The sequence below is a fragment of the Astatotilapia calliptera genome, chromosome 4 (genome assembly GCF_964374335.1).
Source record: "Astatotilapia calliptera chromosome 4, fAstCal68.1, whole genome shotgun sequence".
Taxonomy (NCBI): Eukaryota; Metazoa; Chordata; class Actinopteri; order Cichliformes; family Cichlidae; genus Astatotilapia; species Astatotilapia calliptera.
The window spans coordinates 10,158,525-10,178,000 of NC_137425.1; the positions used below are offsets into that span (position 1 = coordinate 10,158,525).

A 19,476-nucleotide genomic window follows, 5' to 3' on the forward strand; every position below is an offset into this window, starting at 1 on the left:
GCACGATCCTTGTGTGTATGTGAATTGTGAAGTATAAATCAGATGTTTAATTTGAGCTGGGAGTGTGAATATGATGAAATTAGAAAAGGGGCCACAACAAGCAGCCCAGCTGCTCTGACTAAACCAAGGCCAGTATTTATTACCAAAAAAAACCCCATGTTTTCCTCTCTTGCACTTTGCAAAACAGATCAAAGAGTGAAGACAAGTCTGTTATGTATCTCACCGTGCATCTGTACACACTGTCAAACATACGCGAGACAAATGCGAGCTTAAAAAAGGGAGCGAGACAGAGAAGAAGAGAGCCAGACTCTTCACTTACAGCGATGGGCGATGGACTGATTCCTAAAGGCTGAAGATGTTTGAATAATTTATTTTCATTTTTCAGTAAATAGACATCTGCGCAGCTCACAAACACACAACACCAGAGAAAAATAACAGAAGTATGATCCAGCGCTCGTTTTTGCTGCAGCATCATTTCAAAATCAAATAACCATCAGACGTTACAAGTCAGGTTGTAGTTCAGTGACATCTACTGGCCACATCTGATTTGAATCAGCTTCATACAAACAAATGGAAGACGTGCTATCCTTTTGGTTTCTGTTGTTAATAGTGACACAAACCATTATATCTTGGCAGTACAGTTTGTGTGTAATAACTGTGTCATATTGTTAAATTATTGACCACTTACTGGCAGTTTCTAAGCCACCCAAATATGGAAATAGTTGTTATGAAAATGATGCAAATTTCTATTATTTTTTTTTATTTCTTTTCCCCATCTCCTCCTTTGTGCCTCATTTGACCACCCAAGTGTCTCTCCTTAAAAAGGGGTTATGTGCTGGAATGACAAATGTTTAGTCTTTACTACACTAGCATACAAAAACCTTGCATTTGTATGATTTACACATGATGTATTTATGTTGGCTTTTTATACAAATATTAACAGTCGTTTTGTAAATACAGAGATTCTTTGGGATTTCAGTGTCTGGCTATGAGCTTCAGCACTTGCCCTTTACTGCTTGCCATTAAAAATTTACAAGGAAAGTCTGTAATTTTGAAGTTTTATTGTATTTAAAAAAGATTTGAAAATAACTAGCATGTTTAAAGTACCAAAGTATTAATGAAATATACATTTTGTTACACAGACATGCCTGAAAAATGCATTATAATACAGGGAGTGCAGAATTATTAGGCAAATGAGTATTTTGTCCACATCATCCTCTTCATGCATGTTGTCTTACTCCAAGCTGTATAGGCTTGAAAGCCTACTACCAATTAAGCATATTAGGTGATGTGCATCTCTGTAATGAGAAGGGGTGTGGTCTAATGACATCAACACCCTATATCAGGTGTGCATAATTATTAGGCAACTTCCTTTCCTTTGGCAAAATGGGTCAAAAGAAGGACTTGACAGGCTCAGAAAAGTCAAAAATAGTGAGATATCTTGCAGAGGGATGCAGCAGTCTCAAAATTGCAAAGCTTCTGAAGCGTGATCACCGAACAATCAAGCGTTTCATTCAAAATAGTCAACAGGGTCGCAAGAAGCGTGTGGAAAAACCAAGGCACAAAATAACTGCCCATGAACTGAGAAAAGTCAAGCGTGCAGCTGCCAAGATGCCACTTGCCACCAGTTTGTCCATATTTCAGAGCTGCAACATCACTGGAGTGCCCAAAAGCACAAGGTGTGCAATACTCAGAGACATGGCCAAGGAAAGAAAGGCTGAAAGACGACCACCACTGAACAAGACACACAAGCTGAAACGTCAAGACTGGGCCAAGAAATATCTCAAGACTGGTTTTTTTAAGGTTTTATGGACTGATGACATGAGAGTGAGTCTTGATGGGCCAGATGGATGGGCCCGTGGCTGGATTGGTAAAGGGCAGAGCGTCTGACTCAGACGCCAGCAAGGTGGAGGTGGAGTACTGGTTTGGGCTGGTATCATCAAAGATGAGCTTGTGGGGCCTTTTCGGGTTGAGGATGGAGTCAAGCTCAACTCCCAGTCCTACTGCCAGTTTCTGGAAGACACCTTCTTCAAGCAGTGGTACAGGAAGAAGTCTGCATCCTTCAAGAAAAACATGATTTTCATGCAGGACAATGCTCCATCACACGCGTCCAAGTACTCCACAGCGTGGCTGGCAAGAAAGGGTATAAAAGGAGAAAAACTAATGACATGGCGTCCTTGTTCACCTGATCTGAACCCCATTGAGAACCTGTGGTCCATCATCAAATGTGAGGAGGGAAAACAGTACACCTCTCTGAACAGTGTCTGGGAGGCTGTGGTTGCTGCTGCATGCAATGTTGATGGTGAACAGATCAAAACACTGACAGAACCCATGGATGGCAGGCTTTTGAGTGTCCTTGCAAAGAAAGGTGGTTATATTGGTCGCTGATTTGTTTTTGTTTTGTTTTTGAATGTCAGAAATGTATATTTGTGAATGTGGAGATGTTATATTGGTTTCACTGGTAAAAATAAATAATTGAAATGGGTATATATTTGTTTTTTGTTAAGTTGCCTAATAATTATGCACAGTAATAGTCACCTGCACACACAGATATCCCCCTAAAATAGCTAAAACTAAAAACAAACTAAAAACTACCTCCAAAAACATTCAGCTTTGATATTTTTTTGGGTTCATTGAGAACATGGTTGTTGTTCAATAATAAAATTATTCCTCAAAAATACAACTTGCCTAATAATTCTGCACTCCCTGTATGCATATGCATAAAGGCAGAAACCACCTGTCTCGTCTGACAGGCTTCTAAAAAGTAATAGCAGCTATAGTTTGAGATTACAAACATCACCGGTCATGCACTGATGTTCAGTGCATTGTGCAGGAGACCCTTTGCAGCTGTGTTGTTATCATCACTAGGTGGATATCCAGCATCTTCTCCATCTTTCCCTATCTGCTTTCATCTCAGAGCTTTTTAATAGTTGTGATTAATGTTCGACACTTAGGACATCTGTGGTTGGTGGACTTGAACCTATCCATGCAAAAGGGGATGAGGCAGCAACCAGCCACACAGCTGCGAAAGAAGAAACAAGAAGACACTTAAGTGACAACTAGCCTGGAAGCTGTGTAACGGTGACAATAACACTGGCTAGACAAACAGAAACAGTCCAAATCTTTCAATGGTAAATCTGGAGGAGACTTTCATACCCTACTAAAGCTGTCATGATGCACACCAGCCATGTCACACTGCTGACAGAGGAGAACGTCTCTGTCGTGATGAACTGCCGACACTCTGGGCACTGTGTCCTGCACGGAGCTGCCGGGAGCTTGTCCAGCTCCAGAACCACTTCAGGGGCTGTGAAGGGAAGCAATGCATGACTGATGATTTATTTTATAAAAACAAAACATCCGTCTCTCTCATTTTAAACTTGGACAAACTGTTAAATAGTTTTCCACAAAAAAGAAAGAAAAACACACATGAAGGTACAAAAATCAGTAGCATGAAGTCGTATTTGATCTGCAGCTAAGGGAAAATGCACTCAAGAAGGCCCGATCCAAGCACAAGTATCTGCATGCAGTCCTCACCACGAGTGTGGTTTTCATTCAACTTTTCATTCTTTTATGTTTTACAGGACAAATTTCCAAAAGTAGCTCACCTGGGATAGTAGGCGGAGCCACAACATAGACAATATTAGAGCCAGGAGGAGGAGAAGGAGGAGCAGCAGAATCTATATTCTCTTTGTCTGTGAAACTGACCACTAACAAAGAAGAACAAATGTGGTTAGCTGCGTAAAGTGTGCTAGATTTGCCATAGCAAACTGGGACTCACCTTTCTTGTGCTGTTTGTTTTTGGCGGCATTGAGCATGTTGTCGTAATTTTTCTGGAGCTCGGACTGTTTTTCATTCAGTTCCTTCAGTTTCTCATCGATGCTCTCAATCTCCTTCTGAGTAGAGACTGCTTCCTCTGATTATAAAAACAAAACAGTAACCGTACAGAGATTATACATATAGCGCAACTTGCTTTTATTCCTCATGGAAAATATAAAAGACTGCAAACAGCCATTACTGTCACAGAAGTTGCTTGAGTGCTCACCTGTTTGTCCAAACTCAGCTCGATTCCTCAACTCTTGAAATATGCACAGAATGTTTTTCCTCTCCTTCAGTTGTACCCTTTTGAGTGAGAGATGTTTCATCTCAGTGGCTATCTCTTTTAGTTCGCTGTCCAAATCCATGGCAACTGCTGGAAGGACAGAAGCAGAAGAGAAAGCGTGATCTTATTTAATTGCAGACATTGTTTTTGGACCGGTTAAGCATATAAAATGTTACTGTGAATCAAAGATTTACAAATGTGCTTCTTTTCTAAACCCCACATTCTAAATGAGATGATTGCATAAGAGAGTGCATGCATTTATCTTTGTCTTTAAGTTGTAAGAGGCAGAAAATAGTAGAAATCCAACTCCCTGTTTATTCCTACCGCTTTCTTTTTCACATAAAGTTGTTAAAATGACAATGATTGTGTAATTTTATTTTATGGAAGTCAGATTCCATGATTATCCTAATCATTTTTCATATTGTATTTGTGGTAGTTGTTTTTACGTTTGGTTTAAAAATACAGAATAATTGTTCTCAATTATGCCAAGAACATGTTACCTACAGCATCTTTAAGATGGCTCAGAGACTTGGAAGGCTCTTCTAGCATCTTATAGCTTCTAGCATTAGGTAAACCTGATCAACTGCGAAACACAAATATCTAACCAGCCAATCGTGCGAACGCAACTCAATATGTTTAGGCATTTGTGCAAGACAAACTGCTGAAGTTCAACCTGATAGTCAGACGGGAAAGAAAGATGAACGTGACGTGCTTGTTGGTGCCAGACGGGCTAGTCTGAGTATTTTAGAATCTTTTGATCTGCTGGGATTTTTCCCAAACAAACATCCTTAGCGTTTTCAGAGAATGGTCCAAAAAAAGGAAAATATCTTACTTATGTCATCAATAGAAATGCCCTGATGATGGTAGAGATCAGAGTAGAATAGCTAGATTACTTTGAACTGACTGGAAGGCAACAGTAACTCAAATAGCTACTCAAAACATATCAACATATCAAACCTTTAAACAGATACCAGGTGCCACTCCCATCAGCTAGGAACAGGAAGCATGTTGTGGAGGATATTCTCTTGATGCTCTTTGTGCCCCGTAGTTTAAATGACACAGTACACTTGAATATTGTTGCTGACCTTTTATGACCCGTCTTCTGATTGTTGCTTCCATCAGGGTAACACACCATGTCACAAAACTCAAATCACCTTAAACTAATATCTTGAACATGAAGTTTTCTGCACTAAAATGATCTCCACAGCCACCTGTGCTTAATCCAGCACAGCACCTTTGGGATATTGTGGATCAGGAGGTTCACATCATAACAAATCTGAAGCAGCTTTGTGATGCTATCATGTAAACATAGACCAGAATTTTGGGGAATGTTTCCAGCACCTTGTTGAATCTATACCACGAAGAATCGAGGCAGTTCTGAACCCAAAAGGGGTCCAAAAAGTGATTGCCAGTATTTAAGCTGTTGTAAATAGCTCGTTGGCTTATAATCTGTCACACATATCTCTCATGAATGATATTTAGTCATTTTGAAGCAGAAAGAACATTTCCATCACAACGTAAAGACTGCAATCAGTTTTTTGGCAAAGTGACTTTTAACAGTTCTATAAAGATATTTTAACTGGCAAAAAAGACTGGACTGATTATAATGTGACTGATTATAATGAACACAGCGTAGGTACAACAGTGCAGGGTCACGAGAATACTTGCAAAACAAATAAATTTTATATAAATCCCCTCCATGAATTTACCAGTATAACTATGGATATTAGACAAAATGCACATACAAACATCAGCAATCACTTTTTGGCACAATTCCCAGGACCGAACGTTATTATAGTTAACTGACATGTAACTAAAAACTAAAACCAGATTTTAAAAATCGTAGTTAACTACAATGAAAGTCAAAACAAGACTTTTGGAATAAAGAATTTTGTGAACTTAGAAAACTACATACAATAAAATAAAACCATTAGTTTTAGTGTTTGCTAGTTTACTTTAAATAAATAAAAACTGTGGACTATAATGTGCTGGTGATGAAGTTCATATTCTTTTAATTCATTCCAACCATATTTATTTACATATATGATTTGCTTATCTTGTTCCCCCTTCAAATATTTAGCACGAGATCAGCAACAAACATGCAAGTTTCAGGCTTAACAAAACAGGTGCACTGTGTTTTGGCTTTAACAGAACACTCTGGAATTTACTTCCTCTTACCAAAACGTTTTTAAAACTATGTATGTATTGGACGAAATATTGTTAGTTTTTTTCTAATTCTGCAAATACCCCTTGTAACTATTTTACAAATAAACTATAGAAATAAAGTTTATTACTACTGATATGAAATAAAAAAGATGCAGGACATGAGTTCATCCAGCATGTAGTCAAATATGCTGCTTTCTCTGAATCAGATAACTTGGTCACAATCATTAAAAGAAACATGGCTTCTCAGGTCTGACTGGATGCTTAGAAAACAAGCAAAAGATCTATAAAACAGAAAGAGACACGGACGCTGATGATTGCGTGTAATCGTCTGATCAATCGTATATAAAACAAGTTCAAATAAGTATCCAACTGCACTGATGCTCCGCTGTAACATTTATCTAACATCTCAACTTATAACCTCATAAAAATCTATTTCACCATTATTTAATGGAAGATATCTGCTTTACCTTTTTCTGTTCCTGCCGTATCGTGTATATCCTGTAACACTGGTACTGGTTCAACAACAGCAAACTGTTCTCAGGGAATATTCAAATCATCAGGTTATGGTTATAACCTTATATGCAAGCCTAGGAAAACAGCTATGTTATTGCACAGGTATGCAAAAGTCTCTAGACCCCATCTTTTTATCTTTTGCTAAGAATATGGGGATTTACACACGTGCACAAACACAGTTTGCAATGTAAAAACTATTCTGTACAATTTTAACAAGCTTGAAAGCCAATAGTTGGTTGGCCTCTTTATTCTTCAACACATTCTGAACTCTCTTATGCAAGCTTTTCAGGAATAGTTCTCCAGGATTTTAAAGGACATTTAAAGCTCTGATCACACACTGCTTCAGTAATGTTGAGGTGTGGGCTCTAGGGAGGCCAGTCCATAGCTGACAATGTGCCAGTGTGTTTTTATTTTTAATGCACCGGCAGGAAAAGCATACCATGCTGAAAAATGAAGCCATTGCCAATCAGTTGCTTTCCTCTTGGTATTGAAAGGTAGGTCAAAGTTTGGTGGTAAGTTTGGGGCGATCGTGGCTCAAGAGTTGGGAGTTCGCCTTGTAATAGGAAGGTTGCCAGTTCAAGCTTGGACAGTCTCGGTCGTTGTCTCCTTGGGCAAGACACTTCACCCGTTGGCTACTGGTGGTGGTCAGAGGGCCCGGAGGCGCCAGTGTCCGGCAGCCTCGCCTCTGTCAGTGCGCCCTAGGGTGGCTGTGGCTACAATGTAGCTTGCCATCACCAGTGTGTGAGTCCTTAGGGACTAGCAAAGCACTATACAAGTACAGGCCATTTATTTTTCTGCATTCTTTATTCCATCCGTTTTGACAGGATTCCCAACAACACTCGATTAAATGGAGCCCAAAATATAACCCTGCTTTATAGATGTTTGTAGAGACTCACTCTTCTACTCCTCTCTTGACCTCCTCTGTACACACTTAAGATGGTTTGAACCAAAACTTTCAAATATGCATTCATCACTCTATAAAAGCACTGTTTCCACTGACTTTAAGTAGAATTCTTGTGGAAATTTGCATACCTCAGCCTTTTCTCCTGGTCCCCCTTCCTCAAGAATGACTCTTCGACAGCCACCCTGCTTCAGCAACCATATTATGGACCGACTGAAGGGCCAAATGTATCTCTCAGGTCCTGAGTCAGGTCTTTGCTGGATTTGTATTTGCATTTTTTTTTTCAGATTATGTTTACCTGCTGCATTTCTTCTTTTGGCCTCCACTAATGTTTTTTAAGGACATGCTGCACACCACGGTGAGATATGCAAAGGTTTTGGCTAGTAGCTCTTTGGAAATCACCTTCATTCACAAAATACTATTTATGCCTGTGAAACTTATCTGACCATTCTGCAGACTCTAAATAAGAAAGTGGAACATATCATGTGTTTTGTGACAGGTTGCCAGTAACAAAGTGCCTAAATATCACATTCAAGTGGTTCTTTGCTTGGATGTCTGAAGTGTGTAGATTCATACTTTGGGTTAGGTGTCTTGTTTGTGCTTGAATGCTTCATAGCTCAAAGGTACAAGGACTGGAATGAAAGTAAGTAAGAAAGCATCCAGTGTCCAAAGGCAAACAAATACCTTTAGAAAACCTGAAGAACTATAATGACTTTAAGAAGTACAAGAAAGTCTGGCTTCTTTAAAGCAAAACTGCACACTGGAAACAAAAGAGACAACTTATAAATATTTTATTTACATGAAGCCTCTTTGAGAGGCTAAAAAACTACAACAACGTTGTTTTTAAAGTTATTTTAAGAATAAAACGCTGTGAGCACGAGCACACACGAGGACTGCAGCAAACAGTGTTTTTCGTGGTTTACTTTTTCCTGAGTCTCTTCATGAACGTCACTTCATCTCTGTTCCTGATCCCATAGCTGAAGATATACACAAATGAAAAAAGAAAGGGAGGGGGTGAATGGATAATAAGCGTTATCAACACTGTTAAATAAAGTGCTAACTTGATACACTTACTCTTTAAGCCTCATCTTGTCATCTTCGAGCTTCTCGCCCTGAAATACTAAATGATACGTCCTCCAAACATATCTCCTGGAAACACAGAACACAGGGAAAGAGTAAAAATAAGATTTTTTTTAAACATGCCCTTTTTTCATTCTTGTGTTTGTGAGTGTGTTTACCAGCTGATGTGTTTCACGCCGCCTTCACGTTGCTGTTTTAGCTCCATAAATCTGCGAATAGCCTTCTTCAGATCAAGAACCGTAGCATTTTGCACCACCACAATCGCTATGAGGAAAAAAAGCAGTTTGTATGTTTTGGATTTTTCTGATTTTTTTTAATCAGAAGAGTATAAAAGGCTTTGCGAATTTAAAAAGCATGTAAACGGAAAACAAGGCCGCTTCAGCACTTACGCATCACTTCACCGTCTGCTTTCAAGACTCTTACAGTCATCGCCTGGCCGTACTCCAAAGCAATCTGAGAGTTGACCTCCTCCAGAGTCACCTGAAGATAGATATTTTTTCATTTTTTTGTCGGCACATAAATTCACTTGGTCTCAAAAACATGCAGGGAGTTCCTGGATGTTCATAGTTTAGTTTTAGTTTCGCTTATACTTAATGTTTTGATCTATTTAATTTATTTTTGAGTCATACTTCTAAGAACAAAAGCCGAACGGTTTTCTTTTTAGCCGCTTCCTAGTTCTTTGAGCCTATATAATATGGAAATTAATTTTTGAGGTTTTTCATTTAGACAAAATAAAAAAAGCAATCTATGCAGCACCAGTTTAGCTGGTGCAGGTAACAGGTCCAACAGGTAATCTGCAAGATTGAATGCAGAGGCAGAGGTCAGACTCCAACACAGCCCTTAGCTGCATGTCTTCCTACGCTCACTGGCTCTCTGCTTTCCTGTCTCTTCGTCACTGCATAACATAATGACAATGAGAAGCCCCCAAATAATGTAAAAAAAAATTGCATTAAAAATTAACCAATTTATGCTGGTCTTGGGCTTTTATGACATCAGTTGGAGACATTTCCCAGTGGACTGAGTCCTTTTGCTCTGCTGTGAGGAGTCTGCTCTACCAAGGATATTATTGCGAGCAGTTGTTCAGTCAAAGTGTACAGAGGGATACAAAAGGTGGAAAGGAGTGGAAAAGAGAGAAACGCAGTACCTGAGTAAAAAACATCAGCCGAAGCACAGGTTTCTTTTCACACTGTTGAAGCTTTTGTTCGATGTCAGTGAAAATGTGGATGTGTTCAGTCTCACCCTGTATGTCATCTCATCTTGTATTTTTAGACTGTAGGCAAATTAGTTTCTGTGTCTGGCCTTACATAACTGAATTAGATTTTCATGCCCTTAGGATTTTATGTTTTGGCACATGTAACACAGGAAATTCCCAACTTTTGGGAAAAATAAAGTCCCCTTGCAGGAATCTGCTCTTTGTTTCAAAGTGCAAGAGAGGAGGCATTGTTAGGCTTTTTATTGCGCAAGCAGCTTGAAGAGCCTGCTGCAGGTCCTGAGAACAACTGGAAATGCTGCGATGTTCCACTTCAGCCTGTGATTTTTAATCTTTTTTACATTTATTTTTATTGCATTTTGTTCTGTATCATTATTATTATTTTTATTATTATTCACTGATCAGACCCCTATAAAATACTGCTATGCCGACGACTTCCAAATTTACTTCCCCTTGAACTTGGATGTCTCTGACCCACTACAACCTTTGTTCAGCTGTCTTCGTGATGTTAAAGTTTGGCTATCAAAAAACTTTCTCACTCTGAATGAAAATAAAACTGAAGTAATTGTCTTTGATAGTCATACCCCTCTGGGTCAGTTAACAGACACCCTTGGTCCTCTTGCCAGCCATCTATCTTGCACGGTAAGAAACCTTGGAGTGTTTTTGGATAGCTCTCTTAAATTGGAGAAGCAAGTGTCCTCAGTGGTAAAAACTAGCTTTTATCAGTTGTGTTTAATATCAAAGGTGAAGCCCTATATTCCTTTAAAAGTACTTGAAAAACGTATTCATGCATTTATCACCTCTAGACTGGACTATTGTAACTCTCTATACATGGGCCTCCAACAATCCTCCCTCTACCGCTTGCAGTTAGTTCAAAATGCTGCTGCACGCTTTCTAACAGGTACTAGAAAGTATGATCATATCACCCCAGTTCTAGCTAATTTGCACTGGCTGCCTGTCAAAAACCGTATAGATTTTAAAATTATTTTGCTTACTTTTAAAATTTTAAACAATTTGGCACCCAGTTACCTGACTGAACTCCTCCGCTTGTATAACCCCAGGAGGGCACTAAGATCATCTTGCCAGATGCTCATAGAACAACCTAGATCCCAGCTGAAGTCCAGAGGTGATCGGGCCTTTGCAATTGCAGCACCTAGACTCTGGAATAGTCTCCGTGCTTCTATTCGCACTTCTGAGTCTATACATTCTTTTAAATCACGTCTTAAAACTCATTTTTTTACTTTGGCTTTTGGATCAAATTAGTTTTAACTATCATCGGGCCTGTTTTATGTCTTTCACCCTTGATATTTGTTGGTGTGTTTGTTAACTCTTAATTTACGTAAAGCCTTCGATACAATAGATCATTCTTTACTTTTACAGAAGCGTGAAAGGTATGGTTTAAGAGGTGTTATACAATTTTGGTTAAATAGTTACTTGAACAATAGGTTCCAATATGTGAGTATTAATAACATGAAATCTAAGCTTAGAAAAGTAACTTGTGGAGTTCCGCAAGGATCTGTTTTGGAACCTAAGTTATTTTTACTTTATATAAATGATATTTGTACAGCCAGTGATACTTTAAAATATGTGATATTTGCTGATGACACAAACTTATTTTGTTCTGGAAAGGACATAAAGAAATGACTGAAAACAGTGGAAAAGAACTCATGAAGTTAAATAGATGGTTTGTATTTAATAAACTATCATTGAATGAAAGTAAAACAAAATTTATGTTATTTGAAGGAAGTAAAAGTAATATTAAAGTAAAACTGAATTTAAATAATGTTGAAATTGAAAGAGTATATGAGACAAAATTTTTAGGAGATGATAAACTTTGTTGGAAGCCCCACATAGAACATGTGAAACAGAAATTATCCAAGTCTATTTCTATTCTTTATAAAACAAGAGATTCTTTGAATAAGAACTGCCTTTATTTATTGTATACTTCCCTTTGTTTGCCTTTTATGACCTATTGTGCGGAAATTTGGGGGAACACATACAAAACATATTTGGATTCAATTTTTAAATTGCAAAAAAGAGCTATTAGAATAATAAATAAAGTTGGATATAGGGAGTCCACCAACCAGTTTTTTGTAGGATCATCTATGTTAAAATTCATGGACATTATATATTCCAAAACTTTAGAAATGATATATCAAGTGATGAAAAAGAATGTTCCAATTTGTATTTTAAGTATGTTTAAACTAAGAGATGGAAAATATGATTTGAGGTGGTCTTATGTGTTTGAAATACCTAAAGTAAGAACCAGTGTTAAGTATAGATGTGTGTCAGTTATGGGAGTGAAATTATAGAATGGACCTAATGATGAACTGAAGATGTGTTTTTCTTTGTCATTTTTCAGGAAGAATTTAAACATTTGTATCATACAAGGTTATAGAAATTTGGTTTGATGATGTAATTTCTTGATTTATCATTGATTTCTTTTCAAACTGTTATATAACTTATTTATCAACACCATTTATTTTCTAGGTTAAGGATTTGATTATTCCTATGGGGGTAAAGGATAGGATAATTATAAGCCACAAGGCTTCAGCCTATTCCTTTTTGGGTTACTGTTTGATTGAGTACTTTATGTAAATGATAATCTGTTGTTGTTGTTGACCAAAATAAATATTTCACATTCATTTCACATTAATCTCTTGCTGTTTTTTTGCCGATTGTTAAGCACTTTGATCAACCCTGTTGTTTGTAAATGTGCTATATAAATGAATAAACCTGAACCTGAACCTACAGTGTTGAACAACAGGTTGTTACGGCATTTTTGCTAGTTAAGCATGCGTGTTTAAGATTGAAACACCAATCAGACAAAACCAGACACTAGCGTCTTTATACACTCACTGGAAAATTTGGAAGACAAGCCTTTTCAACTTCTACAGATACTTCTACAGATACTTAAACAGCCACGGTAGCAATTAGGCATCGTGAAGATCAAACCAAGAATCAAAAGGATGAAGAAAAGTTACTTTTACAGCAGCATGTTGGCTGGTTTGAGTATTTCAGAAAGTGCTGATCTACTTGGATTTTACCATACAACTATCTCCAGGGTTTACAGAGAAAAAGAGAAAATATCCAGCGAGCGTCAGTTCTCTACGTGAGAACCAGTGATTTGATGAAGCCAGAGGTCAGATAAGAATAGCCAGAATGCTTCAGTAACTCCAACAAACGTTTGTTATAAACAAGGTATCAGAAGAGCATCTTTGAACATGCAACACATCAAACTCTGAAGCAGGCATCCTACAACAGCAGAAGACCACACGGGGGGGGGGGGGGGGGGGGGGGGGGGGGCGACACTCCTGTCACCTAAAACCAGGAAGGCTAAAATTCACACACTCACTAAAACTGAATAATAGTAGATTGGGAAAATGTTGCCTGGTCTGATGTGTCTTGATTTCTGCTGTCTTGATTTCTGTTGCAATGTGGGGATATTTTCTTTGCACACTTTGGGATGTTTAGTACCAGCCGAGAGTCGATTAAACCCAACAGCCTATATATACCCCCTACTATTGCTGACAATGTCCAACTCTTTATGACCACATGTAGCCATCATCTGAAGGCTGCTTCCAGCAAGATAACAGCATGTTACAAAGCTCAAAACATCTCAAGTTGGTTTCTTTAACACAACAACGAATTCACAGACACCAGATCTCAGTCCAACATAGCACCTTTATGATGGATCAGGATACTAGGAGTGGCCGGTGAGTGTATACCAATGGCTTTGTAATAAGTCATTATATGACGTGATGTCTCTTTTGACCATAAATGCAAATCTCTTGTCTGTATGTATGCGATGCACATGCGCATGTTCATGTAGTGTACGGAGCACCTGAATCGGCAGGTCACAGAGCAAAGGATCCTGCACGAGTCGAGCAAGTCCTTCCTCGAAAATATCCAAGATTTCTGAATGAGGAAGAGCGTCCTCATCTTCCTCCTCTTCGCCTTGAGTTGCTGTATGTGTCACATCTTCCTCTTTTACCTCTTCTTCATCCTTCACTGATTGTCCTCCTTCTGCAGCTCCAGCAGCAGCGGTACCCGCTCTCTGCTCCTCCTCCATCACCGCCAGCTGCTAAATTTACTCAACAGACAAGCAGCTTAACAGGCAGTTTAACAGGCAGTTTGTCGACTTAATTTATAACTTTGGGGAAAATATACTTTTTAATGGAAACTAATTTAACTGGAAGCCAGTGGAAGTAAGTGCGTCCGTCACCAATAATAACCGGGCGAGGAAATGGGGCTTAGAAAACATGGTTCCGCTTAATAAGCCTTTGTTTCTCACCGAACTCGCAATATGGGTGCATCTCATTTTCTCTCCTTCTCTTCCGGTGCTCCACACGCAGCAGTGTTTACAGCTGAGTCCACAGAGTGCTAGTGTTGTTTAATAGTTCAAAATCTAACAGGGTTTTGTTTTTTAAGTACGTGCTAACATGCTTCTTTTCTGTCCAACCTGCGGGAACGTGTTAATCGTCGAGGAAGGGCAGAAGTGCATGAGATTCGCGTGTAACACCTGTCCCTACGTACATAACATCACACGAAAGGTGAGTAACGACGAAATATTTCACATATAATGTATCACATCTTACATTAAGGTTAGCGTGGCTTCTGAGAGCCTCACCTTATCTGTTTAAACCCCTGTAGGTAAATAACAGGAAGTATCCGAAGTTAAAGGAGGTGGATGATGTTCTGGGTGGAGCTGCTGCGTGGGAAAACGTGGACTCAACACCTGGTGAGTGTCATCAAAATAGTTTATGGTGTGGTCTATGTATCTGTTTATAATCGCAAAATTAACTGGTTGAAGAAATATTGTTTTGTTTTTTTAATTAGCTTGAGAGTTAAGTTGTGTCTATCGTCCCGCATTCCTGCTCAAAACACCAATGTCTGCAGTGCCTTTGAGTGGTTTGTAATGCAGTTTTTGACAACTGGATACAGGCTTATTAGCTCAATGTGATTGCTGACAACAAGTATTGTGGGGTCAAAACTCTAAACACACACTTTCATGTCAAAATGAAACTCTTTAAAAGAAGCACTTTTTAAAACAAAGTTATCCAGCCAGCCATCCATCTTCTTCCACTTACCCGTGATGTGTGTGAGCAAGCGTGTGTTTGGATCAACTCAATTTATCAGATTGAAACAAAAACTTCCCACCTGACCATGGACAGATTTTCCTTTAAAACACTGAGGGGAAATATGCACTTCTGAACTGTTGTTAGCATCCAAGTATTCCCATGGATGACAGTAGGAATGTATTTTGTTGTGCCATTTAAAAATTTAATTATTTAGAAAACCACTTGAGCTAGGTCCTTCAGTTTTTCGTTATTTTAGGGTAAATATCTATTAACACTGTCAATATGGACTGTCAAATGTGTAGCTCAAGTTAACAGTCATGTGAAAAACAGAGTTTTCATGTGCAATACTGTGAAAAACAAAGTACATTCTTAATTAAGAGGGTGAGTCCCTGCCAGCTGCTGCTACCTTAACGTTTGGGCACAATGTTGTCACTGTGTCAAACAGAAACTCCTCTGTATATAAATATTCTAGAGTTAAATGTGAGGCTGTCTATCTGACAGATGGTTAAAATTGCATCATTCAACAGCACAATGACCACAAGCACACCACCAAATGACAACAGAATGCCTGAAAAACAAATTGGGCTGTTGCAATATCCCAGCCCAATAAAAACATAACTCTACAGATAGATTAAAGCTCTAAGAAAGACAACTGTAGCTTTTTAACTATCCAGCTTGGATACCTACACTTTATATTATAAAGAATAGAATGTCTTTTTTTTTTTTTTGTCTTTTTTTGGTCCACCCTTGATGACATCAACGTGAAAGTCTTCTCCATAAATTCTCTGGAACTAGATATATTTTTCTAATTCCTGATAACCAGGTGGGGTTTGTCAATGATATGATGACTGAGTCACATTTTAGGGAGCCAGCATATGCTAGAGACCTCCACTGAGTAAAAATGCATTTTATACAAACTTTTAATTACAGTGTGTGTCTGTCTATGTTTGTGTTTGTCTTTTCAGAGGATGGTAATTTATATGGCATTTTCGTACATTTCATTTTGTGTTGGCTTGTTTGTTTTAATCATTAGTGAGGTGGCTTTTATACTTCTTGACCGCTGCTGTCTTTGTTAATTTAGGAAGGTTTAGTCTATTATAATGGATACCAGGGATGGAAGAGCTAAAATTAATGTGGGGTTGTTAAGTGTGAGAAAAAGTTTGTCTTTGCATCATTACATTGCCGGACTGCACCCCCTTCAGGGTAGGACGTAAACAACAACCTTTCTGCAGGTTGTTGTTTTCCTGTGAATGGCAACACGGGCAAGAAATTGAAAGAATTAAAGTCCATTACGAGTCATATTCCTTCAATTGGTTACTAAAGAGCATTATTTCTAAATAAAGACCAGATTTCATATTTATTTAACACAAATTACATACTACAGGCTAATACCTCGATAATGTGTAATTTTTCTACTTAAGAAAAACTGAAGTTATTGTATTTGCACTCTGGATGACATTACTTTGGCCTCCAGGTGCTAGTTTGAGAAACCTGGCAGGATGGGTGCTTTAACATCTTTGTCAAAATTAGGAACATCCTGTATCAGTGATGCTACTCCGTGCATTTTTCTATATACTGCATGGCCGAATGGAATTAAATTAAATGAGCCAATCCCAACAGTATTAGTGATTCCACACTGACACGATGCACTTGTCCATTTACAGAAACGTGCCCGAAGTGCGAGCATCCTCGAGCATACTTCATGCAGATTCAGACCAGATCAGCAGACGAACCGATGACCACGTTCTACAAATGCTGCAACGCTCAGTGCGGACATCGATGGAGAGATTGACACCTTTTCACCTATAGCTGTGTTTTTCAGCTTCATTCACAAGCACAGCTGAGAAACATTTATTTTTTTGCTTTACATTTAATATTTAAATAAAATATCCACTTTCACAATTTCAAAATTGAGTTTCCTTCATGACTTTTATTGATAAAATAGTAGCTGTATACAACAGTCAAACAAATCTTTGACTTACATAGTTATACATTTCACAGACATTTAGAGCAATGCAGACCACCAAAATCCACAACAATGGTGTGCGTTACACCGTATTAATATTTCAATGCAATCCTTCATTTCATATTGATTTTCTTGCAGAGCTCCGTTAGCCTCAAGGAAAACAAAAACAAATGCACATAGAGTCAGGAACTTGCCAGTGAGAATGACTTGTTTCAATGTGTGACTCGTGCAGACAAACTCTGCGCTTGGTGCATGAGACATCCAGCATGCTGATGGTGGAACAGTATCTGTTGGTGTTAAATTCAGTGGGATCGCAATGTTGGAGTTAATTTGTTATTTAAAGCTTTTTCCTAGCAAAGAGCTCACTATTTAGTATCTGTAATTGTTTTTTTAACATGCCTCTGAGCAATGCAAGTCATCGGGAAAGGCTAATGCTAAGTCAGGGACTCTGTGGGAAGATGGTCCCACCACTGTAATGATAGTGCTGTACGTTAAATTATACATGTTAGCACCTCTCATCAGTGAGAGTGACTTGGAATGACTTTTCAAAATAAATTTACGTTATAACAGAACAAATATAACACACTGTGCCACTAGTAACAATTTTCTGTTTGTTTTGAAATAACTATTTTGAAAATCATCTTAAACGACTCAGACTCAGCATTTGGCCAGCGACAGGACAAATCACTACTGAGATGTTGTGAAGTGTTCGTCCATCAGTAACAGTCGAGCCCTAAGTCTGTCAGCTCTACTTCCATCTACTAAATTCTGAAAAGGTGCCACCATGGTGGGATTCACTCAGCTAACAGCAAACCAAAGTAAAAACCAAATGATGCATAGGTGGTCGCACTTTTTTCCCCCCTAGACAAATGATGCATCTGAGGGGCAAAGGTGAACTTTAACTTAAAGTGCAAATAATGACTCAATCATCAAAATAAAATACCTTTACAGACAGAAGGCACTGATGAGCATTAGCTCAACAGTAAGTCACAGGACATTTTGTGACTACAGCCCAAATTAATAACAAAATATAGCAGGTTAACATAAATCTTGAGACTTTCCCAACAAGTAGATTTAGTAGCTAAATATTATAAATGGTTCATTTTGCTCACATTCAAAAGGGATCGATGATTAAAAGAAAACACTAGACCTGCTGGAACAAAATAATCAGACAAAGGAAAATAAAAGTTCAGTTCTAAATATTAAAATAATGAATTAAATATCTGACATCAAAGTTAAAAATTAACCCGTGTCGGAATACACTTGCTATAGAGCAGGGGTCGGCAACCCTAGGAAGGGTTAACTGATGGCACGACCAGCTATGGTCGTGCCATCAGTTTTTTATTTATTTATTTATTTTTGTTACAGTACAACAATGAAAGGTGGTGGATTGGCCAGATGCTGGCCAGTGTTTAAAAACAACTCAGTTATTTGGTGGTGGCTATGGCGGACCTTCCACAGATTCAGTAACATTAGCAAGTGGTGGAGGCCAGCAGGTGGATGAGAGAAAGGGGAGGCAAGAGGAGAGACCCGAGGCAGCCGCCGGTCCAAGCGTCAGGTGAACTGAACTTCAGGTAAGAAGTTATGACCTGCAGTCTATCTGGGTCAGATATAAAACAAGTTTAGGTGGAGTTTATTTTCGTTATGCTGACTTTTTACAGTCAGTTACAATAACTCGTACTGCGTGCTAGCTAGCATGACAGAGTTTCTATACAGCTGGGTGGTTGTTTTGATGTTACTGATGTTGAACTTTATTTTATTCACAAGGTTAGTTAGTAGAGTTGCCAACCGTCCCATAAAAAAACGGAATCGTCTCGTATTCAGAGAAAATATTACGCGTTTCGTATTGAGCTGAAAAGGAACACAGTTTGTCCCGGACTTCAGCTACAATGAAAAAGACACAAAGCTGGATTTATTCTGTCGCAGCTGCCTCTTCTTCTCTCATTCTCTCCCCCTCCCTCTCCTGTTTCTGCTTCAATCATGAAACTGATCAATGATCAGCTGATTGGCTTTTCTCTCTTGTTTATTTATCGCCCATTTTGTGCCAGAAAGAAGAAACCAGCGGATGTCGCGTTAAACAACAGCAGCACATTTAAGCTTGATCAGCTGTTGTTAGAATTTATTTAATATTAATTTATAGTATCAGCTGACGTTTGCTGGAGCCACAGCTGTAAAAGCTGCTGGTCATGATATCGGTTTGGTTATCTGGTGAGAGGGAAACATGAAGATGAAACCAGGAGATGTCCTTACTGAATCATCAGAGCTGAACAGGTGATGGAGAAACAGGTTTACCTTTTAGGTGACATGAATGAGTTGAAGGGAAGTTATGAACTGTTTCTGAGAGACAAATAACCCCAGGATCCTTTTTCTATGTAGCTGACAGCTGGTAACTGTGCAGGGGCGGGTCTAGCAAAGGTTTGCCAGGGGGGCAGGTAGGGCATTAACAGGGAAAGGGGGCAC

At 38.7% G+C, this 19,476-nt stretch overlaps 3 protein-coding genes across 3 annotated transcripts; 1 reads left to right on the top strand and 2 right to left on the bottom strand.

Moving 5' to 3' along the window:
• Positions 1 to 2,766: 2,766 nt before the first annotated feature.
• On the bottom strand, positions 2,767 to 6,779 carry LOC113020000 (uncharacterized). The gene is made up of 6 exons (XM_080300210.1): positions 6,733 to 6,779; positions 4,043 to 4,189; positions 3,779 to 3,913; positions 3,606 to 3,707; positions 3,157 to 3,304; positions 2,767 to 3,022 (listed from the first exon to the last, which is right to left on the bottom strand). The coding sequence occupies exons 2-6, from the start codon at positions 4,179 to 4,181 to the stop codon at positions 2,914 to 2,916; spliced, it is 633 nt and encodes a 210-aa protein (XP_080156336.1). The 5' UTR covers positions 4,182 to 4,189; positions 6,733 to 6,779; the 3' UTR covers positions 2,767 to 2,913.
• A 1,674-nt stretch (positions 6,780 to 8,453) lies between these two features.
• Positions 8,454 to 14,041, bottom strand: snrnp25 (small nuclear ribonucleoprotein 25). The gene is made up of 5 exons (XM_026164515.2): positions 13,814 to 14,041; positions 9,149 to 9,239; positions 8,918 to 9,023; positions 8,754 to 8,828; positions 8,454 to 8,656 (listed from the first exon to the last, which is right to left on the bottom strand). The coding sequence occupies exons 1-5, from the start codon at positions 14,039 to 14,041 to the stop codon at positions 8,599 to 8,601; spliced, it is 558 nt and encodes a 185-aa protein (XP_026020300.1). The 3' UTR covers positions 8,454 to 8,598.
• Positions 13,955 to 16,960, top strand: polr3k (polymerase (RNA) III (DNA directed) polypeptide K). Its single transcript, XM_026164517.2, has 3 exons — positions 13,955 to 14,522; positions 14,623 to 14,710; positions 16,715 to 16,960. Exons 1-3 carry the CDS (start codon positions 14,412 to 14,414, stop codon positions 16,840 to 16,842), a joined length of 327 nt encoding a protein of 108 aa, XP_026020302.1. The 5' UTR covers positions 13,955 to 14,411; the 3' UTR covers positions 16,843 to 16,960.
• Positions 16,961 to 19,476: the final 2,516 nt, after the last annotated feature.

Bases quoted from the DNA above. Each gene is read 5' to 3' on its own strand.
- polr3k (XM_026164517.2), top strand. From the start codon at position 14,412: ATGCTTCTTTTCTGTCCAACCTGCGGGAACGTGTTAATCGTCGAGGAA. The intron at 14,523-14,622 runs GTGAGTAACGAC...AAACCCCTGTAG, and splicing joins TACATAACATCACACGAAAG to GTAAATAACAGGAAGTATCC. The intron at 14,711-16,714 runs GTGAGTGTCATC...GTCCATTTACAG, and splicing joins AAACGTGGACTCAACACCTG to AAACGTGCCCGAAGTGCGAG.
- LOC113020000 (XM_080300210.1), bottom strand. From the start codon at position 4,181: ATGGATTTGGACAGCGAACTAAAAGAGATAGCCACTGAGATGAAACAT. The intron at 3,914-4,042 runs GTGAGCACTCAA...TTTTATAATCAG, and splicing joins AGCTGAGTTTGGACAAACAG to AGGAAGCAGTCTCTACTCAG. The intron at 3,023-3,156 runs GTATGAAAGTCT...CTTCTTTCGCAG, and splicing joins ATCATGACAGCTTTAGTAGG to CTGTGTGGCTGGTTGCTGCC.
- snrnp25 (XM_026164515.2), bottom strand. From the start codon at position 14,041: ATGGAGGAGGAGCAGAGAGCGGGTACCGCTGCTGCTGGAGCTGCAGAA. The intron at 9,240-13,813 runs GTGCTCCGTACA...ATCTATCTTCAG, and splicing joins TCTGTGACCTGCCGATTCAG to GTGACTCTGGAGGAGGTCAA. The intron at 9,024-9,148 runs GTAAGTGCTGAA...TTTTCCTCATAG, and splicing joins AGCAGACGGTGAAGTGATGC to CGATTGTGGTGGTGCAAAAT.